The 21,843-nt window shown below is 36.3% G+C and overlaps 1 protein-coding gene across 7 annotated transcripts in view; it reads right to left on the reverse strand.

Annotated features, from left to right (window-relative positions):
* ITGB8 (integrin subunit beta 8) overlaps positions 1-21,843 on the reverse strand; it is a 51,729-nt gene that overhangs the window by 17,417 nt on the left and 12,469 nt on the right. For 6 of the 7 annotated variants that reach the window (XR_004166468.2, XM_031590078.2, XM_090142696.1 and 3 more), the window contains 8 exons: positions 18,655-18,740; positions 15,861-16,035; positions 13,449-13,695; positions 11,914-12,079; positions 8,071-8,229; positions 3,107-3,202; positions 2,924-3,013; positions 207-341 (listed from right to left, as the gene is read on the reverse strand). Coding sequence is in view for 6 of the 7 variants with exons in the window: in XM_031590078.2 (XP_031445938.2) it covers positions 207-341; positions 2,924-3,013; positions 3,107-3,202; positions 8,071-8,229; positions 11,914-12,079; positions 13,449-13,695; positions 15,861-16,035; positions 18,655-18,740 (1,154 nt within the window). In the remaining variant the exon portion in view is untranslated. Of the gene's footprint in view, positions 1-206; positions 342-2,923; positions 3,014-3,106; positions 3,203-8,070; positions 8,230-11,913; positions 12,080-13,448; positions 13,696-15,860; positions 16,036-18,654; positions 18,741-20,587; positions 21,630-21,843 lie in introns of those variants that run through there. The other variant, XM_090142695.1, reaches the window with a different exon arrangement.

Genomic DNA, 21,843 nt, shown 5'->3' on the forward strand with positions numbered 1-21,843 from the left:
TTGAGCCTGAGTCCCACGAGATTAGTGAGAATTAAAACAAGATTTGGGAAAAAAAAAAAAGAGAATAATAGAGAGTCTGTGATCATTAATCACTAAAGTCCAGTTTCAGTTTGAGTAAATCCCTAGAAGATTTCACACCATTGAAACCCAACCAAACAGAAAAATAAGTATTCCAGTTCCTTGAAGAAAGAAAACTATCAACATACTTCTTCATTATATCCAACGTTTTTACATCCTTCCATGCCAGTTTTTTTGCTTCCATCAGGACAGATTGCAGTGATATTGAAATTAAGATCCTGGATCTGGTTATCCACTTGAATTTTCACTTCAGAGATCAGTTTCTGTAACCAGAAAACAACTTTTAGTTGCATTGCATTCCCACATACAATGTGCATTAATGACTAATACCAAGTACTGCTACAATGACTGACTAAAAATGAAGAAAGCTTGTCTGTGTGAATAAAGGAATGAATTAAAGCATTGTTTCCTATATAAAGGACCAATTACATTCCAAATATACACAATCAATGAACTGGTAGCTCTGATAAAGTGGATTACATTTTCCAGATAAAAATGTTTTCAGCTTTTCAAAACTGGTTTGAGGCTGTATTTTTGGCAATTTGAAAATCTGTTTTAACAACTATGTGTAACAAAAACTGCTTATTGTTTGAGAGACTATGTTGTCTTTTAGCTGCACACTTGAACTAAAAACAGAAAACATGCATACTACTATTCTTATTCAGCAGGAAAGGTTACTAATCAAATTGATGCTTTAAACTTGTGATATTTTGCACCTGTCTTGGAAAAGTTTCCTCTGAGCAAATCTTAGGGTGATATAAAGGCTACTGAGATTACCCTTCCTGATTTATTTGGGTCAGATAGGACTATATAAGTCAACAATCTGCTAATTCCCAAGCGGGCTTCTGACAATGCAAAGTAAAAGGCCTGCTTTGTAACCAGTATTTTCCATGCCCTCAAAAATACTATTTAGTAATTACAAAAGAAATATTACTTCTTTGCCTTTTGCGAACATATTAAAACTCTGTAAAAATTTATTGCACCAAGAGAATACTAAATTTCCTTGCAAATAGTAAAATTCCTTGCATCTTACTATTTTTAAAATTAGTTTTGTGGGACATTACTGTTACAAATGAAAATTTAATTACATGAATCTGAACACATGTTTAGCTAAGTAACTTTTTCAAAATTAGTGACTCATCATTGGCTTTTTAGGGATTTCCAGACAAGGTTTTCCACAACTAAGCCTAAGGCTTCTCTGCTTAGAGAATACAAGAGGACCACTGCCATCAGACATCAATACTAAATTTTCTTATGTAAATACTTATGCTGTCCTGGAGGCAAAACATTCAAACACTGTTCACTGTGTTGTTTGTATATTAAAAGAAACTAAAACCATGACAAAACTATTCATAAGTACCAAATCCAGTGTGGTTTAAGATAGGAAGGATAATATTGTCCAGAAAATAAAGCAAGAACAAACTGGGGGTGGCTGGAGAAGGAAAGTCCCACAGAATCCTTAATTTAACCAAAAGGATTATTTTGTAAATTTTTATTTCCTGTCTTTGAATGCTTGCCCTGGATTATCTTGTAAAAACCTGGATACAGTTAAGGGTGGATGGTGTAAAAGTGACATTCAGAACCATGATCTGCAAATTATTACTTTTTTTTTTTTTTTCAAGCAGTATTTCACTATTTCCTGCAAACATCTATATTCAAAATGAGATTTCTTGATTTTAGAAGAGAAAATCTAATACCAGGGAGAATTTATCTGCAATTTGATTATACTTCCTCTGCTTTTGAATGCCTTTGGCATCTGCACAATGTTTCCAAAATGACAGTGTGAAAACACACACAAGCCCACTCTACTGCTAGTAATAGACATGGGACTTGGCTTCTCATTAGAGCTAATTTGCTGAAAGCAACCAAAGAGCCTCATTTAGATGGTTAACCTAGCATAATGGACAATTTCATTCTTTCATCTCCAAATAATCAAAACTAATGTGACGCACACTGATACCTTGCGTATAGACTTATCACTAATTTTCTAACTTTTTAAACTTGCATATTTATGCAACTTGCACACCTGGACAACATTCAGCTATCTAGCCTACTATCTTATTTTACTCTTGCTCTATGTGCTCCCTTTGCTCTCGTGGATCAAATGTATACTACAAAGGTTTGTTTTAAAGTTGTTTATCCCCCCCTTCCACACACTATCAAGATGATAGTATCCCCTTAAAAGCTGACATTTCTCAGCAATCATTTGTGAAAATGCTTTTTCCCTTATTACTACTTCCAGTTGAGAACTCTACGTGGAAGCACACAGAGCCATTTCCTTTGTTCTCTCTCAAATCCCTATCAAAACTTTTCTTTACTGCAGTGTATTAAAACCCTGAGACATTATGCTGCCCTGTGCAATGTAAATGCTGCTTTCCACAATATTCTTTGTGGAAATATTCTTTTTGTAAATTTCCACTTTTTTCCCTTTTTTTCTAAGAACTATGAGGTAAAATCCTCTAAATCTTGCAGTGCCCTTTTCCTCTGAATTTGTATGGTGCCTAGGTAGTAGTGTCTGGTATGTAACCAAAGATCGGAGATCCCAAAATACAAATGAAACAGAAATTTATTTTGATAAATGGCAAAGAATCAAACACTGTATTAAGGAGCATCCTTAGTATAAAATTAGCTCTTGATTTTGAGACACCAACAGCCTGGGAATTTGAGAGTTGTTTAGGGATACTGCCACCACCAACCTGGACATTCAGAAAAGTAGGAAACGTGGACTTTAGATAGAGGCCTGGAAATTCCAACTTTAGGCTCTAGACTGTGAAAATAAAAACAAAAAACAAAAAACAAAAACCTTGTACAAAGACAGCATCCAGCACAGTCATTCTGATCATACCTGATAAGCTTCTACCACCAAATCATTGAGATTTGCTGCTTGTGATTCTATCTGTCTCGCAACGGTACCAGGCAACAGAGGTAACAGATCCTACAAAAAAATACATTAGTTTATGCACATTCAATATATTTAATAAAATATTGTGTTTTCAAATTTAGAAAAGTAATCAGGTTTCTAACCTACTTTATACCAATGGAACTGGCTTCCTTGAACTGCAAAAATGACATTGATGTTATTGTCAATCAATTTTTCAGAGAGCTGACCAAGAGATGGATGCTCCTGCAAAATAAAACAAAGAGGACTGCAGTTTAGTAAGAGACAATCTTAGATTTTATGTTTGACATAATACAGGACTACAAAGCCACTCCAATCCTTATTTCTAAATGTACAGAGAAATGCTAGGCCTACGTCCAAAAGAAGGTAGGGCTGACTGAATATTTAAAAAAAAACAACAAACACAACAACATAACCATTAAAATCAGTGCATCAGGTGAACTGCAATACATTTCCATCGTCAGCTCAGCAGCTGTGCTGCAGAATGGTCTAAGGACCATTCTGGTCTAAGGACTAAGTGAACTCTCCACACTGTACCTTTCTGTTGGAATCTAGTGCTTACAAAACAGCTGCTGGATATGGTATTTTCCATGGACTGCCTAGAATACTAAAAGGTTTCCTGAGAATGAAAAATGGATTCTTGCTCAAAAGTCAAGGAAAAGGAATGACATGAGGGCACCAAAATGAGGTGTGATTTGAAGAGTGGCAAGGCGAGTTATTAAATTTGTTTCTCAGAAAGGTATTTTGACACCAGAGATCAGACACATCAGCAAAATGAAACCACTGGCTCAGGTTCTAGCAATGTCAATATCCTATACATATCTTACAGCTGGCAACTTTCTTCAAGACTTGCCTAAGGAGCAATGTCTTTAGCTGTCACTGCAGTGTCCTGCTACAGTTTTTGAACCCTGCTTCTCCTTGAGGAAGGTAGCATGAGTTTCACTTCTCTTCACGCTGTGGACAGTATTCTTCTTGGTGAGGTACCTATGAGGGCAAGTCCTGTGCTATGACCTGCCCTCCTACACTTCTTGCTGGAAGATCTAACACAGACTTGGGAACAAGAGGTATGTTGCTATCCATTCATCCAAGATATTGGGAAGAACAGAGGTCTTTGTGGTCTCAGTGGACTTGTACATCTGGACAGTGTGGGATTCCTTTCAGTTCCAGTACTCCAAAGCAAACTGAATCTGAAAGTCACTGCTGATTTACTATAATTCTGGGAATACTTCCTAGGAAGTAAATTCAACATCTAAAATTAATGACAAAACACAGGGAAGTGACTGGGGCTCGTGCCTTTCCAGAGATTTCATCAGGACACCTATACATGTGTCAAGACAACTGCATTACCCCACATACTTCTGCGGTCTTTCTCTTCTTGCCATTTTTCAGCATCTGTCCTGCATTTTCTTTGTTCCTTTCTCCTACACAAACATGCTCTTACAGTTTTCTTGCACAATTCATTACTCCTCGGAGTGCCACTTGTTATTCAAGGCAGCCTGCAAGTCAAATGCTATCCTAACAGTAATTTGAAAGCCAGGACAGCAGAGACAAAGTTATGCAAGGGGGTAAAATCCATTTTCCACCACATTGCACTATTATAAATAGCCTTGGACAGAAAGAACAAAGAAGCTCCTTGCTGCAGTTTGATCCTAGACAGAATCTCCACTTATTTATCCTTTGATAAGAGATTATATTTTTTAAGGTAAGTGATAGATGTTGGGTAAGACAGAGATAAATCGACATTCTTACAGCCACAGCTTCTTAACGTGCCATACATGAGGGTCCAGAGAGTATACATTCCTTACTTAAGACTGAAGTGCAGCAGCAGAAGCCTTGTTGCCTCTCTCACAACACTGTATTAAGACCTCCTCCCTTCTCCATGACCACAGACCACAGTGATAGGGCCTCCGTGGCCTGCACAAGCTATTTGCCACATGCATATGGCTGGCAGATCACACATGAACCAGGTGCTGCCAGGACACGGACTACTGAAACTAGATGTTGTATAAATACCCCCTGCATTCCAAATGCAGAGCAGTGGTGAGGGATCATCAGAAGGTGCTCAAACAAGTCAGTGTCCTGCTCACCATATGATACCAGACGTCCAAATTCTGGTAAAATGACACTTCAATATCTCTGCAACTAATGGCAAAAGTTTGAGATTGGTAGCAGCTGAAATGGGTTTCTATGAAACAAAAGTTTATTCCTCTGGATGACATACATAGACATGCAAAAGCTGTAGGGACCAGATCCCAAATTACATAGTTGCTCACAAGAAAAACTGAACCTCCATCTTCTTGCCAGTTCTAACTCATTACAGTGCCTGTTTTGGTTAATAGTACATCCAACTCTCGCTACAGATTAGAACGACAAAATTCCTTTGTATTAGAATGGATATATTTTTTTAAAGCCCCCAAAGAATCACACTATCTTTTTTTATTTTAAGCACATAAAGAGATGACATAAGGGACTGTTGGTCACTTGAGGAGTCTCATTCCGCTTCTGGTAAAAACCTTGGTGTACTCTAAGTATTTTAATCTTATCTACTCCCACTACTGTTTAGGAGAATATATTCCCATTTTAGATCTTCTTTATTGTTCCAATTACGTCATTCATTTTATTATTTTAACCTACTGTGTTAAACTTAGAAGATAACTAAAACAGACGTTAAGTATTTCAGAAAGGGAGTGAACTGAGCACAGATCTAATAGAAAGGAACTGGATTTCTTTCTTGCTTAATGCTTTTTGCTGATCTGTGCATGACTACTTAACAAAAGTTAGAAAGAAGCGAGAAGAAAAGTGAATAACTGGAAACATTTCTGATTTAAAGATTAGGCTTATACAAATAAATAAGAAAAGGTCCTCTTAACTGGAACAAGAAAAAAATCAAGTATGCCAGAATTCAATCCTCTCTAGACTATCAGGTGCTAGGAATGAAAGTAGAAGCACAATATTATCACAGATGGCTCTTTAATTTAACATAGCACTTCAAAATTGAACTGAGAAGAAGAAAAAAAAGAAAGCTTTGTTTCTTCTTTGCAACTTATTTAAAAAAGAATTGATAGACTTCCACAACATCTCATTTAAATATTAGTTAAATAGACTTTCTTTTTTCAGCTAATGAGATATATCTGAAATAATCACAGACAATATACTACTGAGAAGGAAAAAAAATAGGAATCCAGTGCACTTACTCTTCTAGACATTACTGGGCTATCCTGTCAAATCTGCTCCAGAAAATATCTGATACTGAGAAAGATTTCCATTCTGCACCTGTTCCATTACTAAACTTTAGATGCAGGCACACAAGAATTAGCCAGTGGCTGAAAAAGTATGTGCCAGCAGCTAGACAACGCATGGGCCAAGATGTGCTGATCTAAGTATCCTTCAAAGTCATTTCATTTGGACAGCCTGAAAGACTACATAATCTCACAAAAGCATCAATACCAAAAATAATGGAGACTTCTTACTGCAAATAGGATAATAAAATCATGATTCTTCACCCCAGAATTAAAAAAAAATAATAATTTCTTTAGTCAGCCATCAATCATCCTTTGAAGGAGATTAATTTTGTCTGTAAATAGATATTTATCTGCACTTTATATTTTGAAGTTTTTCAGATAGAAAGAGAAGTTAATTTCTCATGTTGGACAGCTTTTTCTGGTTGTTGTTTTCTGAAACTGACAAGTTCTATATGAACCAAGAAATCCTGAATCCAAGAGACAGACTTGTATCTACATCAACTGTTTAATAAAGCAGTGGAAAAAAAGTAGAGGTAGGTACATCATAACTCATAAGTATGCTCTGCTCTGGGAAAAGGAGGTTTCTGGATTCTTTGCTCTTGCAGAACAAAGGAAGGCGTTGTTTTTATCCTAGGGACACTAAAAATACTGAAAATGGACTGACTAGTTAGAGGGAAATAAATAATCCTGACATCACTGAAGGATTATCCAAAAGATGACAGAGGGAGTGAGTTACTGTAAGAACATCATATAATCAGAAATCCAGATGACCTTCCCATCAGCGTATGCTCGGCTGCCTCCTCCACTCGACAAGGTTTTGAACACCCCCCTATTACTGGAAATCTCCTTTTTTTCACTATAATTTCCTTTTGCTTCTCCATCCTAGTAAGTATCTGTGCTGGAATCCAGTTCAGGGCCAGCCTGCACGTAGCCCTCGCTGATTTCCTGAACGGCCTGGCCTGAATGTGGGCTGGACACTTCAACTAAGTGCAATGAACAACACTACAAAAACTCTGAGTGCTGTAATGAGAACACAGCTCATATATCCATTTTCTGGTGGTTACACAGCAATTTAGTAATGATTCACATTTCTCAAAATGAATGAATTACATTAATTCAAGGAAAGAGGAAGTGCAATTGTATAGATCTCATGAAAACAATTCTTTCTTAATCGTTCACAACACATAACTTTATACAAACTTGAAGAAATCCTTTTGAAAGTTAAAATTATCTGCTGAAGGTTTATTATTTTGTTACAATGGATTTGAAGCAACTTTTTACACAGGCATGTATTTCAATACATTTGTTTTATACTGTAAGATTCAAATATATTTAATGTTGCATTAACACAGCAAAGCTTTGCGGTATCTAAGTATTTTCTAGTCCACCAAGTTTGGAATAGCTCATCCCTATTGCACATCTTCAGTTTTTTCTTACAAAGTATTTTCAAATAATGCAACTATGCATCTTCTGACCATAAAGCATGATCAATTCCTTTGTCTCATTAGCATATGTAATTCTGACACATTATGAGCTTCTGCAAAATATCACAGCCTCCTACTTATGTCGTATACAGAACGTCTGTCATTCTTGTGAGATGACAGTTAAAAACACATTAAAAAACAGTAATATATTCTCGTGTGCTCTGTACTGTTGATTCAGACTACAAAACACTTTATCTCAGATGAAAAGGATGTCAATATTTCCATGCAACTGATTCTTTATTACAAGTCTTGTCTACCTGGGAAAATATTATTTTGATGATAGAATTAAAAGCAATGCTCTGACATTGGCCTAAAAACCTCATTTACACCACTTCCCTGAAGGCAGAATGTATGACATATACCTTACCATACTCGTAGCTTTGACGTACACATTATCTTTCAAATGGCAGTTTCCATCGTGGGGAATCACGATCCCTGCTAATTTACTATCTAGGGCTAGATGGGAAGTTTGGTCTGTCATCACTAGAAGTAGTCGCTTGGCTTCTTTGCGCCATCCAATGTGGCTCTGAAAAGGAAACAAATTTGAACATAAGTAAGAGGCAACTACCTACTTCCAATAATAATAAATAACAAAATGAAAGATGAATGTCTGGAATGTCTGCTTCCAGGTGTTGGAATATTTAGAAACACTGAGTTTAAAACAGGATATTTAAGGCATTCTTTCCTTTTTTTTTTTTTTTTTTTTTGCATGTAGATGTTTTCATATCCTATGTCTGAAAACTATTCTGAAAGTCAGAGATCCACTTACCACTTGCTTTCATTTTTGAAGGAAGATCCCTCAAAATACAAACAAATTATGCATTATATAATGGGCATGACTAACAGCTGCCTCATTGTTAGTACATAAAAAGATATACATGTAACATCTGTGTAATTTTCTAGGATCCCATAAGCATTACAAACAACAAATATAAATCCAAAGTGCTTTAGGAATTCAGTGATGTGAAACATATAGCAGGGCAAGCTTAGATCTACACTGGGTTGGGTGCTTATTTCCAGAACATTTATTTCCCTTCAAAGAATGAATGACAGCTTTAAATAAAACTGAAGAGGAATATATGAATCACCTCATTTTTTTTTTCATTCCCCTCTCAATTATTTTATCTTCTTGACTAATTCAATTTTTTCTTCCTTTTGCCTCATTTCTTGCTCTTCCTTCCTACAACTCTGCTTCATCTTTGCCACTTCCCTTAACACTGTCAGATACTGTCCATCTCATCTGACACCTACCTTTAGGATAACCCATACACTCAGCCAGGCTTCATGATTTATTCTTTCTTTTTTTTTTTTGCTTTGCAGAGAGGGATTTAGCTCTCTCCTCAGACTCATTCTCTGCTAGCTCTCAGTGGGAAATGAGTATCTAATAATAGTAGGGGCAATAAGTGCGCAGCGGTGTACTGTATTTTCTAGTTTACATGCTAGCACCAGCCTCACCTAGAGAATCCTAGCAGCATGGTATTATGATGGTATTAATGGTATTATTTATAAACAGCTTACATCTTAAAAAATCTGTTTTTTCCTCCAGCAGTGTAGAATGTCCTTCCTTCTAATATTCATTACTTCATTTGTCAGCTCAATACTTCTTCCTTCATATGTTTGAGCAACCAAAAATTTGAAGTAGCTTCATGTACTAACCTGATTCTGCTTGCAACAGGGATGTATTGTTTAAAACAATTGGTACAAGTTATAAAGTTCTTTTACAAACAAAAGAAATGCACATTAATATAAATTACAGTTCATGATTGTAGATATGAATTGCATATTATTCTCGTTTTGGTACACAGTGTAATGCAAAAGCCTCCTCATTCTCATGAATCATAGAATCATTAAGGTTGGAAAAGACTTCAAAGATCATCTAGTCCAACTGTCTACCTACTACCTACTATGCTGCCCAATAAACCATGTTTTTTAGTACCACAAGTACCCCATCTAAATGTTTCTCGAATCACCTACATGGATGGTGATTCCACAACCTCCTTGGGCAGCTCATTCCAGTGCACGATCATTCTTTCAGAGAATAAATTTTTCCTAATATCCAACCTGAACCTCCCCTGGTGCAACTTGAGGCCATTCCCTTTTGGCCATTTGCTAGTTACCGGAGAGAAGACGTTGACTTTCCACCTCGTCACAACCTCTTTTCAGGTAGTTGTAGAAGGCTATGAGGTAATCTCTGAGCCTCCTCTTCTCCAGACTAATCAATAATAGTTCCCCCAGCCATTCTCCATGAGACTTGAGATTCAGACCCTTCACAGCTTCATTGCCCTTCTTGGGACATGCTCCTGGGCCTCAGTGCCTTCTTTTGTGGTAAGTATAACACAGCACTCAAAGTGCAGTCTCACCAGAGCTAAATACAGAGGGACAATCACATTCCTGGTGCTGCTGTATTTCTGATATAAACCAGGATGCCATTGGCCTTCTTGCTCACCTGGGCACACTGCTGGCTCATGTTCAGCCTAGCACTGACTACCACTTTCAAGTCTTCTTCCTCTGCTGAGTTTCCCAGCTACTCTCCCCCAAGCTATAGCATTGCCTGGGATTATTGCAACCAAAGTGCAGGGCCTGGCACTTGGTCTTCTGTGAACTTCATCCCGTTGGCCTCAGCCCAGTGATCCAGCCTGTTCAGATCCCTCTAAAGACAGACCGACACTCCCTACTAACTTGGTGTCATCTGCAAACTTCATAGAATCATAGAATAGCCTGGGTTGAAAAGGACTTCAAAGATAATCTAGTTTCAACCCCCCTGATGTGGGCAGGGTCACCAACCACTAGATCAGGCTGCCCAGAGCCACATCCAGCCTGGCTTTGAATGCCTCCAGGGATGGGCATCCATTACCTCTCTAGGCAACGTGTTCCAATGCGTCACCACCCTCTGAGTGAAGACCTTCCTTCTAATATCTAACCTAAATCTCTCCTGTCTTAGTTTAAAACCATTCCCCTTAGTCCTATCACTATCAGCCCATGGAAACAGTCATTTCCCCTCCTGTTTACATTCTCCCTTCAAGTACTGGAAGTCCACAATGAGGTCTCCCCAGAGCCTTTCCTTCTCCAAGCTAAGCAAGTCTAGTTCCCTCAACCTTTCTTCATAGGAGAGGTGCTCCTTAGCCCACATTCTCATTCTATTTCATTCTATTGCTTTAGGGAGCATGGATGATTCTAAAACTCACAAGTCGTGTGTGGAATGTATACAGTGACAGACACTGCAATTTAAGGAACTCTTCCAAAGCTTCTGATTATTCTAACAGCTGTGAACACAGCATCTGAGAATAACTATTTACCTGTGTTGCAGACAATCAAAAACTGAAAATAAAAATGGAACCAAACAATTAATTTTTATCATAGTTGGTGTTCCTTTTTGGCCTTGACTCCTTCTACTGCTCCAAAAGAGAATGTGAAAATGATCAAGATAAAAGAGTTACATTGACATCATCCCAAGAAACAAGAGCTGCACTAGAAGCCTGTGGTTTGGCTGGGAGCAGAATTATCAGAAAGAGTTATTCTACAGAGCATTGGTAAACCCAAGAATCAGTAAACTTTCAAAATCTCTGTTGCACTACTTCAAGGAAAACAGCATGCAAAAAAGCCTTGAAGAGAAAACAAATCACTGTTATTTACTAGTCTTACAGCTTGGAAACTACTGATGCAAATCTTTTCCATCTCTTTCTGCATGGGAGAGACAGGGATGCAACGTTATCAATGTAGATAAGTTAATTTTTAGTTCATTTGTATTTTTTCAAATATTAATTCATTAAAAGCTGAGATAACACGAAGTGCATATGTTTTCTTTATCTACACAAGCAAACATGGAACTGATTCTTCAGTTTTCAGGTACGTTCTCAAGTAGTAGAAATGCCAAATGGTATGTCTTTCACTGGGAACACAAGGAGGTCTTTTGACAAGGAGGACTTTTGACAATGATTTTGTAATTGACTGAAAGTAATTCATGTTTCAAGCAAGAAGCAGTTGATTTAATTATCCATTCTTTTTTTCTAATTCTATCCTTTCTCAGTTTCTCTTTTTCATCTGGAAACCAAAATGCATAACTTGAAAGGAAACAATGAAACAAGAGGAAGAAATCCTACTATTTTCTGGCCTATAATTGACAATTTGAATTCAGTATCACTGAGCACAGTTGTAACATATATATTCATGTCTGAAGTACCATTTGGTCTTTTGTTGATACATTCCTTACCTGGCACACAGCTGCTTGGAGCATTGCATCAAAACCCCCTTCAGGTGTATCAATATTCCCAGAAATTTTCTGTTTATTCACTGCATTTCTGAATTCTGCTACGTTGTCAGTCAGGGATAGCACGTGAATATAACCATGAGGTGGCATACAATCTAAATTATAATCACTGTACAAAATAAAAACAAAACAAAATTTAGCAAAAAGTCTATCATAGTCCACATTTTCCATTTGAAGGAGATGTAAATATTCCCTATCAATCCAAACAAAATCCTGTTACAAGTGAAAATGTATATATGAATATTAAAATAAGCACATAAAGAGAAAAAGTAACTCCACATAACGCTAAGTTCAATGGAAACAATTATATACAAAAGGGGAAAGGATTAAGTTTGACATAAGTAAGATAATGCCACAGGACTTTTACAGGTCATTGCTCTGTGACCCATATACTACAAAAGTATTAACAGCAGAAATGGAAGAGCTCATCTGATTCAGAGATGCTGAGCAAGTTCCATCTCACCTTTTGCTGTATACAGATTACAACCTACCCTCCCCAGATTCAGTTTGCAGTAAATGAATAAACTGGCACTGTAAGATATAATGCATCTGCAGACGTCTACCTTTAGACAAAATAAATCATGTCCTGGAAGTGATAATTGACTTCTACTTACTAGAGTAGACAGTTTAGTTTACCACTTCAAACACTGACGTTTTATATCCATCCAGGTAATTTCACCACTAACACCAAATTAAAAAATCATTGGAATAAAAAAACCAAGATGCTCATGGACTTCATGGAACCATGAGTCATATCTTCCCAGTAAAGATTATAACAAGCAAGAAGATGCAAGCAGTTAATATGTGCTTTACCAAGTATTATGCATTATAGAAATTTTAATTTAATGTGAATAATTGTGTCTTCTAGAACATTTCCAAAGTGATTCCTCAACCTATGTGTTGAATGCAAGGAATAAAGGACATGAAAAAAGAAATTCAAGCCAGAACACCTTTCTCATTTAAAATGGGAGTTTGTTCATACAATAATGGTAGAATTGAATAAAAGGATTTCTTTTGTTCAATAAGTGAAAGAAAGAAACTGCATCACATCGACAAAAATAGCCTTTTGAAGAAAAGAGCTAATGAATGCAGGACCATACACCAGAAGAGAAGTCTTTGGTCAGAAAGTATCATTTTTTGCAATAAATCTATGCAACATATATCCAAATTCACTGAGAATATAACAGTTTGCTATAAAATTATATAACCTATTCAAACAGACTAAAGAAGGCTTGTTTTTATAAAGAAAACATTGCACATTTTTTCTTATACAGCAACAAACTTTTTAAAAACCATTCACCAGATATTTCAGAAGTAAACACTGAATAATAATTTTCAGTATTTTTTAGGAACTTTGCTGGAGACTCCTAGTATAGTGAAGCAGACTCTAGAGAGCTTTTAAAATACATACACATAATGCATATTTGTGTAATTAAATCAGTTCTCAGTTCTACAGTAACTATAAAAAGATTACATACCTGCATTGGTTATGGATTCTACCTGGGTGAATGCTAATATAGGGTGACACTGTTTTATCCACATAAGATCCAAATCCAAGTCGAAAATCAAGAGAAATATTTTCCATCTTCTTAGATAAAGCAAATCCAACGGAATTTAATTTCTCTATGTTGTTATGCATAGAAGCTGAGACATCAACTAAATAGTAAAGATCCACAGGGTACTTCTCCAGAGGATGAACTTTTAATATAAAGCTTGCTTCACTTCCTGATTCAAAGGAAATAAATAAATTAAGGTACTATTTTTCAACATACACTCTTAAAAATGTATTAACTTTCCAGCAACCTCAGCACAAAGTATTTGTGTCAGCAAAAAGAAAAACAAGGAAATAAGAAAACCTCCCAAGAGTCAATGAAACCTTGAAGCATAGTTCAAAAATAAGCCATAAGGGAACTCTTCTTAGAAAACATCTTGCTTTTTTTCCTCTCACAGGAGCATTCTGTGAAAATCTGACTTCTCCCTACTTTCTTCTAAATTCCTGGTTATGCAATCCCTTTTACATTGAACCAAATAGCAGTTACAACTGAAAAAGGACACAGATTTGCATACAAATTGTGGTCATTCACTTCAGGGCTGACGATTGAAAGTATATCAACGTATCCTGCAAACAGCCTATCATGTGTGCATAAAGCTGTACATTTCTTGACAAAAGCACAGCCTGAAGAACTCAGGTAAGTTAAACAACAAGCTTAGACCAATTTGTTCCCACAGACTTGATGAGAAAACTCAGTAGGATCAAAACGAAAGTAAACAAAGCAGGTTTTAATATTGAAAAAAAAATAGAAAAAAATGGTCCTCTCCTTTCATCTCAAGATAATAACTGTCTGTATTTCCTGCAGACTCATTTCATCTGTTAGGTGTGTCAAATTCTATCAAAGATCTGACCCAGAAATATTAAGCATGCAAAGTACATTTTAAATAGGCTACCTAAATATTTTTTCTTCCAATATTCTTCAAACATAACACTGCCAAATATTTTAAGATGTATCTTTTTTGGGTCTGACATGAAGAAAACAGAATTTCAGTATATTGTAATTTCTGTTTCCTCTTTGCCAATGTAAATTGAACTATTTCTTTTGTAAATAACCAGGTTTCATACAGCAAATACAACTTGTATTTTCTCCCATTCATTATAGTTGGGATTCTTGTAAATAGTGATGAAAAAATGGAATCAAAACAAAACCATCTTTGGTCTGATTACTGTAAAAAATTTATATTTGTCCCACTGTCACTGTATATCAGTGAATTTCCCTAAGGATTAAAATGCAGGCAGAATTCTATATATGAAATGTTATTCTTCTGTATTTGTTTCCTTCAAGCAAAAGCTTCAGCACAATTTATGGAACCCTGAGCTTAGTTTCACTACTGGCAAAATGGTTAATTAAGCCCAAGTTTAGAAAGCAAATTGTTTTCTATGAATCTAGTTGTGTCATAGCCTTCAGAAATAAATGCAATAGCAGACATTTCTAGAGCTAGCTCAGTTCCCGATACCATGACTCAGACTCAGTGCAAAGCGGGTTATCAGTCACTTCTCTGAATGGAGACTAGGGAAAGGAGAAGAAGTGGTGACATTACTTTTCCAGTTTTATCATTATAAAGACAGAAAACTAGAGTTACTTAGTGCTTTATGCTCCTGCAGTTCCTTTCTTTTTCCTTGCAATTAACAAAAAATTCCTAATAAAAAAACCCCTGATCTTTTACACAATTAAAATCAGCAAGATACAAAAGTAATTCAGACTTCTCATATTAACTAAGCATTTTTCTACCAAAAATTGATCAGTTCAGTATAGGGCAAATAGAGGTATACTAAAAAGACACAAATCCATAAAAGGACACAGATTCTGTCAGGGCCAGGTGCCTCATGTGTTTTAAATGAAACATTAAGTGTTGAATATCTAAGTCTTCTTTACAAGTCCAGTCCTCTCTTTCACATTGGCTGTCTTCACAGTTGTTAGTCAATGCACTTAGGCATAAGCAAATAATAAAGAAGCTTATCAAAATATTAATTTATAAATTAGAAATTTTAGTCCACTTTGCTTACAGTAAGGAACACATTTTATATGGATGTAAGGGAAAATTAGGTTTGAAAAGAAAAAGAATTACAAAATCATAACAGAAAACAGAAAAGACTGCCTAAGATCCCTTTTCCACTCACTACTTGCATTATTTTCACCTTAAACTGTGTTTCACAGAAACGCTTCTTGCTGAAGACTGTACTTGACCATGGAAGCCACACATTACACATACACTGTAATGTCATAGCATCATTCTTCAAGACGATGATTCCAGCAATTTCTTTTCAAAATGTATTTAAATATTATTGTGCTGTGTTTTAATTGACTATAATATCAATGTATTAAAGAAAACCCAACCTGGACGCAGTTGGACTGAAACTCTTCCTGGAGTCACTTGTGTATTTGTTTCTTGGTCACTGGGTATTGTAACATGAACTGTGGGGCTTTCTACAAAATCTGACTGGCAGCCTCTTTTCAATAAGTTGAAAACAGTGTCACAGCGTCCCTTCTGTGTTGAGTCAGCCATGAAATCCTGTTTTATGAGAGATAAAGAGTACAAAAAATTTGAGATGAAAAAACCCCAACTGTAGTATCTTCAAAGGAAAGAGAAAAACAAACTAACAGTCTTTGAAACAATAAAACATGCTACTATAATTGCATAAATAAAAGTAGTTCATGGAAGCCATATGTTTTAAATAAGAGTAATGTCAAAATATTTAAATTAGCTGTTAACCTAATTGCTACAATGACTATTTTTCTATAAAGGACAAAACTTCTGTGTGAGAAAGAAGATTTTGTACAAACAGAACAAGATGACTTTGGAGGAAAAGGAAACTATGTACTGTCACTGTAGTAAAAAATGTTCTGTGCTATGCTATGAATTAGTTCCACCAAGAAAATGTCATTCGCATGATTTCTAAGCATATTTACTGTCAGAGTAATCTTAGGCTACTATTTAAAAGTAAAAGCTGCAGTAAAAGTTTTACATTTCTCTAACCTGAATTTGACAATCACAGATTTTTAAACTTTACCCTGTAGCCTGCACAAAAGTGAAAGACCAGCTGGACTATATCTCTAGAAAGAGGAATTTATGTACAGCAGGACTGAAGAGTTTAAGATGCCACCAATAAGAAAAAAGTCTCTGTAACAACAGAAAAATGGTTAGAAGTAGAATGATCTCAGAAGCAGAAAACAGCAAAGCTGCCAAGATTGTGCCAACATGAACCAGTGCAAAATTCCTTCCTGACCACAAATCTGGTGATTAGCATGATCCTGATCATGCAAGGAATAAAAAAGGCTTGACAAGATCCTTTGTGCTCTTTGAAGCCATTAATCCATTGCAGCCACAGCTGGAGACCAAACAATGGACAATCTCTGATACTTCAGAGGCAGATGGGGAAAATAAACAATCAAAAAATGCATACAGCCCACTCTGTAATAGAGAATAAATTGTCACTCAGACTCTGAAAAGACTGGAGAAAGCCTCTGAAGAACAAGACTTGTCAGTCTTGTAGCTTGTTTTCTAAGTTCCTACTGTTTTTTGTGGTGTACCTCTGATACTATTTTTTCACAACCTTCTTCAATGTACACAACAGAGACTACTCTCGTAGGTCTCTCCTACTAATATACCCTTCATGATTTACATAAATTTCACAAAGATAGATTTTTAAATATCAAAAAAACTTATTCACTCTCACTGTTATCACTGGAAATGAACTGACATATAACATTTTCTGAAGTTCACTGTGTGGGGATGTAAAATCAAAGAATCTCAAGGGTTCTTTATGGCTGCTTTTATTATTATAATATAGGCAGATGAAACAGCCGTACTAAGTTGAAAACTGCTCCTGTAACTTTACTCTGAAAAATTTCTATCTGAATTAATATCGATTTTACAGTCCACAAACATGGATGATGCATAGGTGAACTGACTGTCAAAGCACGATGTAAAGAAGTTTGAGAAACCCCTGCTTTCCATGAAAGTTCTTAGGACTGACGTGAGAAGTGAGGCACAAGAAGCAGAGCAGAAGTCAAATTCAGTCAGATCTGAGCATCTGTTTAAAAGAAACCTTCTACAGCCCCATAACTGTAGAAGGCTAAGAAGTACTACTCCATGGTAAACACAGACCTGGCAGGATAAAATTGTGCCTTCTGTAAGTAACGATGTCACGTGAAAATAAGGGACCACTCCACATTGTAAGCCATTGTGCCATGTACATATGCCCTAGAACTCATGGACAACAAGTTCTCCCTGCTTCTATTCATCCTTGCATTATTAACACTTGTTTCAGACTAAGATAACCATTCTAAGACAATATATCTCAGATAAAGTTATGCTAGTGCTTTACGCTCTTTATCTCTTCTATGCACTCCCTAGGAATTTATTTGCCTTCTCTGCTAACCTGAAAGACACAAGAAATGATTTGCACACGACCTTGAAGAGCATATTAGCTTGCAGTACTCAGCGACATTCTTAAAAACTTCGCTCCTCTGAACTGCTTAAATAGTCCAACATTACTTGAAATCACATAAACATGTTGTTTTTTTCTCTAACAAAAACAAACAAAAAAACCAAACATATTCTCACAGTTGCCAAAGCAATACCAATTTCAACTTAATTCTTCCTATCTGAGATTCATCTTCCATGACGAGTTTCAGAACCAATAGTTTCAGATGTCAAAATAGAAAAGCATCATTTTTTTCTATCTGTGACAGGGGACATAAAATATGGTGAAGTCAAAGCTAACTCCACTCTTGCTAAATACAATAGATACATATGTATAGACTTGCTCTGATATATGAGGACTTAATACAAATTACTGATAAGTAATTTTAATTTTGATGCCAAAAACTTCTGAACTCTCAAAGTTATTATAAACCTGCCAAACCTGTCTACAAAGCAGATGGAACACATTAAAAAGTTCTCACTTTATTTAAAATTACTGCAATTTTCCAAATAAAAGATTGTATTTTCTCCTTTGGAAATGAAATATAATTCACATGATTTCTCCAGGTGCTGTGTCCAGAGGACATTTAAAGATTTTCCTGTTATTTCTCACTATTATTTTCACAGTTTAGAAATCTTTTATCTTTATAAAGATCATGAGCAGCTAAAATGTAAAGTAAAAAATAAGTAAGCAAAATGCCATACCTCCTGAGCACACCATCCACACTCTGGACCCAGAGCAAGACACTTCGTACATGTGACTGCATTTGAAGTGGCACATCTGTTTTCCGCTGCAATGAAATACAAAACCAAACATTTAATGATTTATGAAGGTATGGGGGAATTGTAAAATACCTAATTTCAAACCAAGATTTCAAAAATTGCTTCACCAGATTAAGAGCGATGACAACGTATCCAAACAGAAGTAAAACAGAACAAAAGCAGCCTGCTGAGAGAATATTTACAGCACTTTTGGTATCTACAGTTTAGAACTGTATGTACAGATAGTATAAAATTCATTCTCAAGGCCAAATTTTTAAAATCCTGACATAAAATAACTTTGAAGTGAAAATCTATCTTTGGCTGATTTACTGCCCAACGAAACATGTTTACCAGGTAGCTTATCTCTTTGTAGACATTTTCATTTTAAGTTATTTACACTTGTCTGAGTTATTCATTATTCACTCTTCACGGAACCCAAAATATTTTCTCACCTTCTATAATATTTCCCCCCTACATATACTGGAATGAATAGTTTCCCAGAAGAGGCAGATTTCTTCTTTTTTTTTCTTTGCAGAAGTCAACTCAAACTTATCCAAGTGTGTCACAGACTGAAGACAATTCTGCACTACCAACAACAAAAAGGCTGTGCCTACAGCAGGTCTTTGGGTAAAGCCCTTCATACCTCTTTACACCTGTGCCTGACAGGTCACTGCTTATCTTACTAGTATTTTTGTGTTTCTGCTATGAAACGCTAGCAGCCAGAAGAGAAGAGATGCCCTTTTCTTTTGTGTGAGAATTGCCCTGACAGCAGCCATGAGGAAGGTGCAGGATATGACCTGTCAGAGCACAGCAGCATGGTGCCACTCCACTACTCAGTGGCACATTCAGCATGGATTACCATATGGCCATACAACACACTGGAAACGAAATAAAATGAATTACTACATACTGGAAAGTCTACATCTTTTGACTAATCCACTATGATAAAAGGCATATCACCACATCAAAGCAGTTGGAGAAAAGCTTGTCATCCAAAGTTGTGACCAAGTGCTGTCTCTCAGGTTACTTCTTTCCAACCTGCCACAATGCAAACCATCTCCCTTTTTAGAGCAGTGAGAGCAACTTCACACAGTGAAAGGCAGCATTAGGATCGCATTTACTAAAATTCCTTTTTTTTTTTTAGATCTTTCTTTAACCAATTTCAGCTATGCATCTAAAGATGAGATTCCCTATTGAGCTGGCCCTCTGAATAACAGATGATTCAAGGAACTAATCATAGCTTGCACATTATTGCCATCAGCAACATATGCACCACCATAAGTACTAGCAAGACAGAAAAGCTTAATAAAGCACAATTGCAACATTACACTGATAACAGGCTTGGAGCAATTCCATTGATTTCAAAGGTCAGACTGATACTTCATATAAACTGCTGTTTACAATTTACACCATGAATTCAGCACAAGAAATGCATATGAAAGAAAGAAAAAATAATTACAGATGTGATTTAAAAAAAAAAAAAGTAAAACAAAACGAATAAACAAAAGAAAACAAACAAGAAAGGAGCCTAGGAAGGCACTGGAAAAGAAAAATTATATTTAAAAAGAGGTAGGCAGGGATAAATGCTGGAGGGGTTGCTAGGGGGAGAGAAAAAGGCAAAACAAAATCCAAAAGGTTTTTGCTTATTGTAAAAACAAACATAGCAAGTTTTATTTGGATAGGGTATGCAAGAAAGCTCTTTCAGCACTGATGCAAGAAAACTTTGCATGTGTAAGAAAATGGTAACAGTAATGTGCTGGGGTCAGAAAGAACAGAGCTGGAGTCCATGAAGGAGTTACTGCAGACATGGGGCAGAGCAATAGAAGGATCCCAGGTTGATGCAGACATTCACAGAGCTGTGGAGCTTAACACTGACCTGCTCCTAGCCACAAGTAGGCACAAAGGCCAGATGAAGAGTTGCTGAAGGAGTTCAACTAACAGGAATGTAATTGTTCTTGGGTCAGAAGCATCACTTCCATCTTCCACAGCTGAATGCCAAGTGAAAGAGAAAGGTGGGTTCAGTAGAAGCAACAAGAAAAGGCAAAAACTGCTGATTTGCAGCGCAGTGGTTAAAGAGTAGGATGGGGCAGAACAGGGAGATGATGCCATGAACTTTGAGGCTAGCAACCAAGCAACAGCCACCCTAGGAGAAAGAACTATTCTAATAAACTGTTGACAAAAACAAAGTGAGAGACTACTGTATCTAGCTAAAAAGATGAATAAGACAAATCAACTCCTGGTCATCACAACCAGTAAGCCAAAGTAAACAAAACAGTGAGTTTGACTTAATTCATTCCTTATAATAATTTCTGATCTGAAAGCATATAATCCTATTTGCATAACACAGACAATGTACTCTCACAAATTCTCACACTTCTAAAAACTGTTGACGATGTAACAAGACATTCACGTCTTACTGTAATACGCACACACTAAGAAGTGTCCATGAGTGGAACAGGTATAGTATTTCCATTAAAAAACAGTCTGAAATATAATTGCCACAGATTTTTTTGTGTGTGGTTTGGTGCTGAATCTTTTTTATCTGTATGAGTTAGGCAGACACTGAATCTACTGAAGTCTGATTTAGTTTATAAATGTAGCCTATCTGTTAAAAGATATGGTTTCTTTTGTGTCATTCTAAACTGATAAATGAGAAGAAAAGATCTCAAAATCCAGTGTAGGTTTTCAGGGTGATCAAGGAAGATGAAATACTTTACCAAATGAGGTGCACAGTACTGCTAGATGCAAATCTCTCTGCAGATCGCTCTCCAGACTCAGAGCTCCATTTTTGCAACGTGAAGTCATGCATTGGCAACTGACCGGCTTGGTGCCATTGGCTCCAAAAAATGATTTTTTTGGAATAAAGAGAAACTTGAAAAAGGTTTATTAGTGCCTGAGACACATTCTGGCTACATCACTACTATAGTTCCAAAGTATGCAATCCCTTATAGCAGTAACATTTATGGAAATGCTTTCATTCACCGAATATTTATTATTTGGTTATAAATGTACTCTAAAACCTTAACTGATTCAGTATAAACTTCTCAGTTTATTTTAAAAATCACATGCTAGAGCAAGAAACATTTTTATATGAGTTGGCTTAACAAAGAACTGAGATTTTTCCTGCCACTT

Source organism: Phasianus colchicus, chromosome 6, assembly GCF_987193195.1.
Source record: "Phasianus colchicus chromosome 6, bPhaCol1.hap1.1, whole genome shotgun sequence".
Lineage (NCBI taxonomy): Eukaryota > Metazoa > Chordata > Aves > Galliformes > Phasianidae > Phasianus > Phasianus colchicus.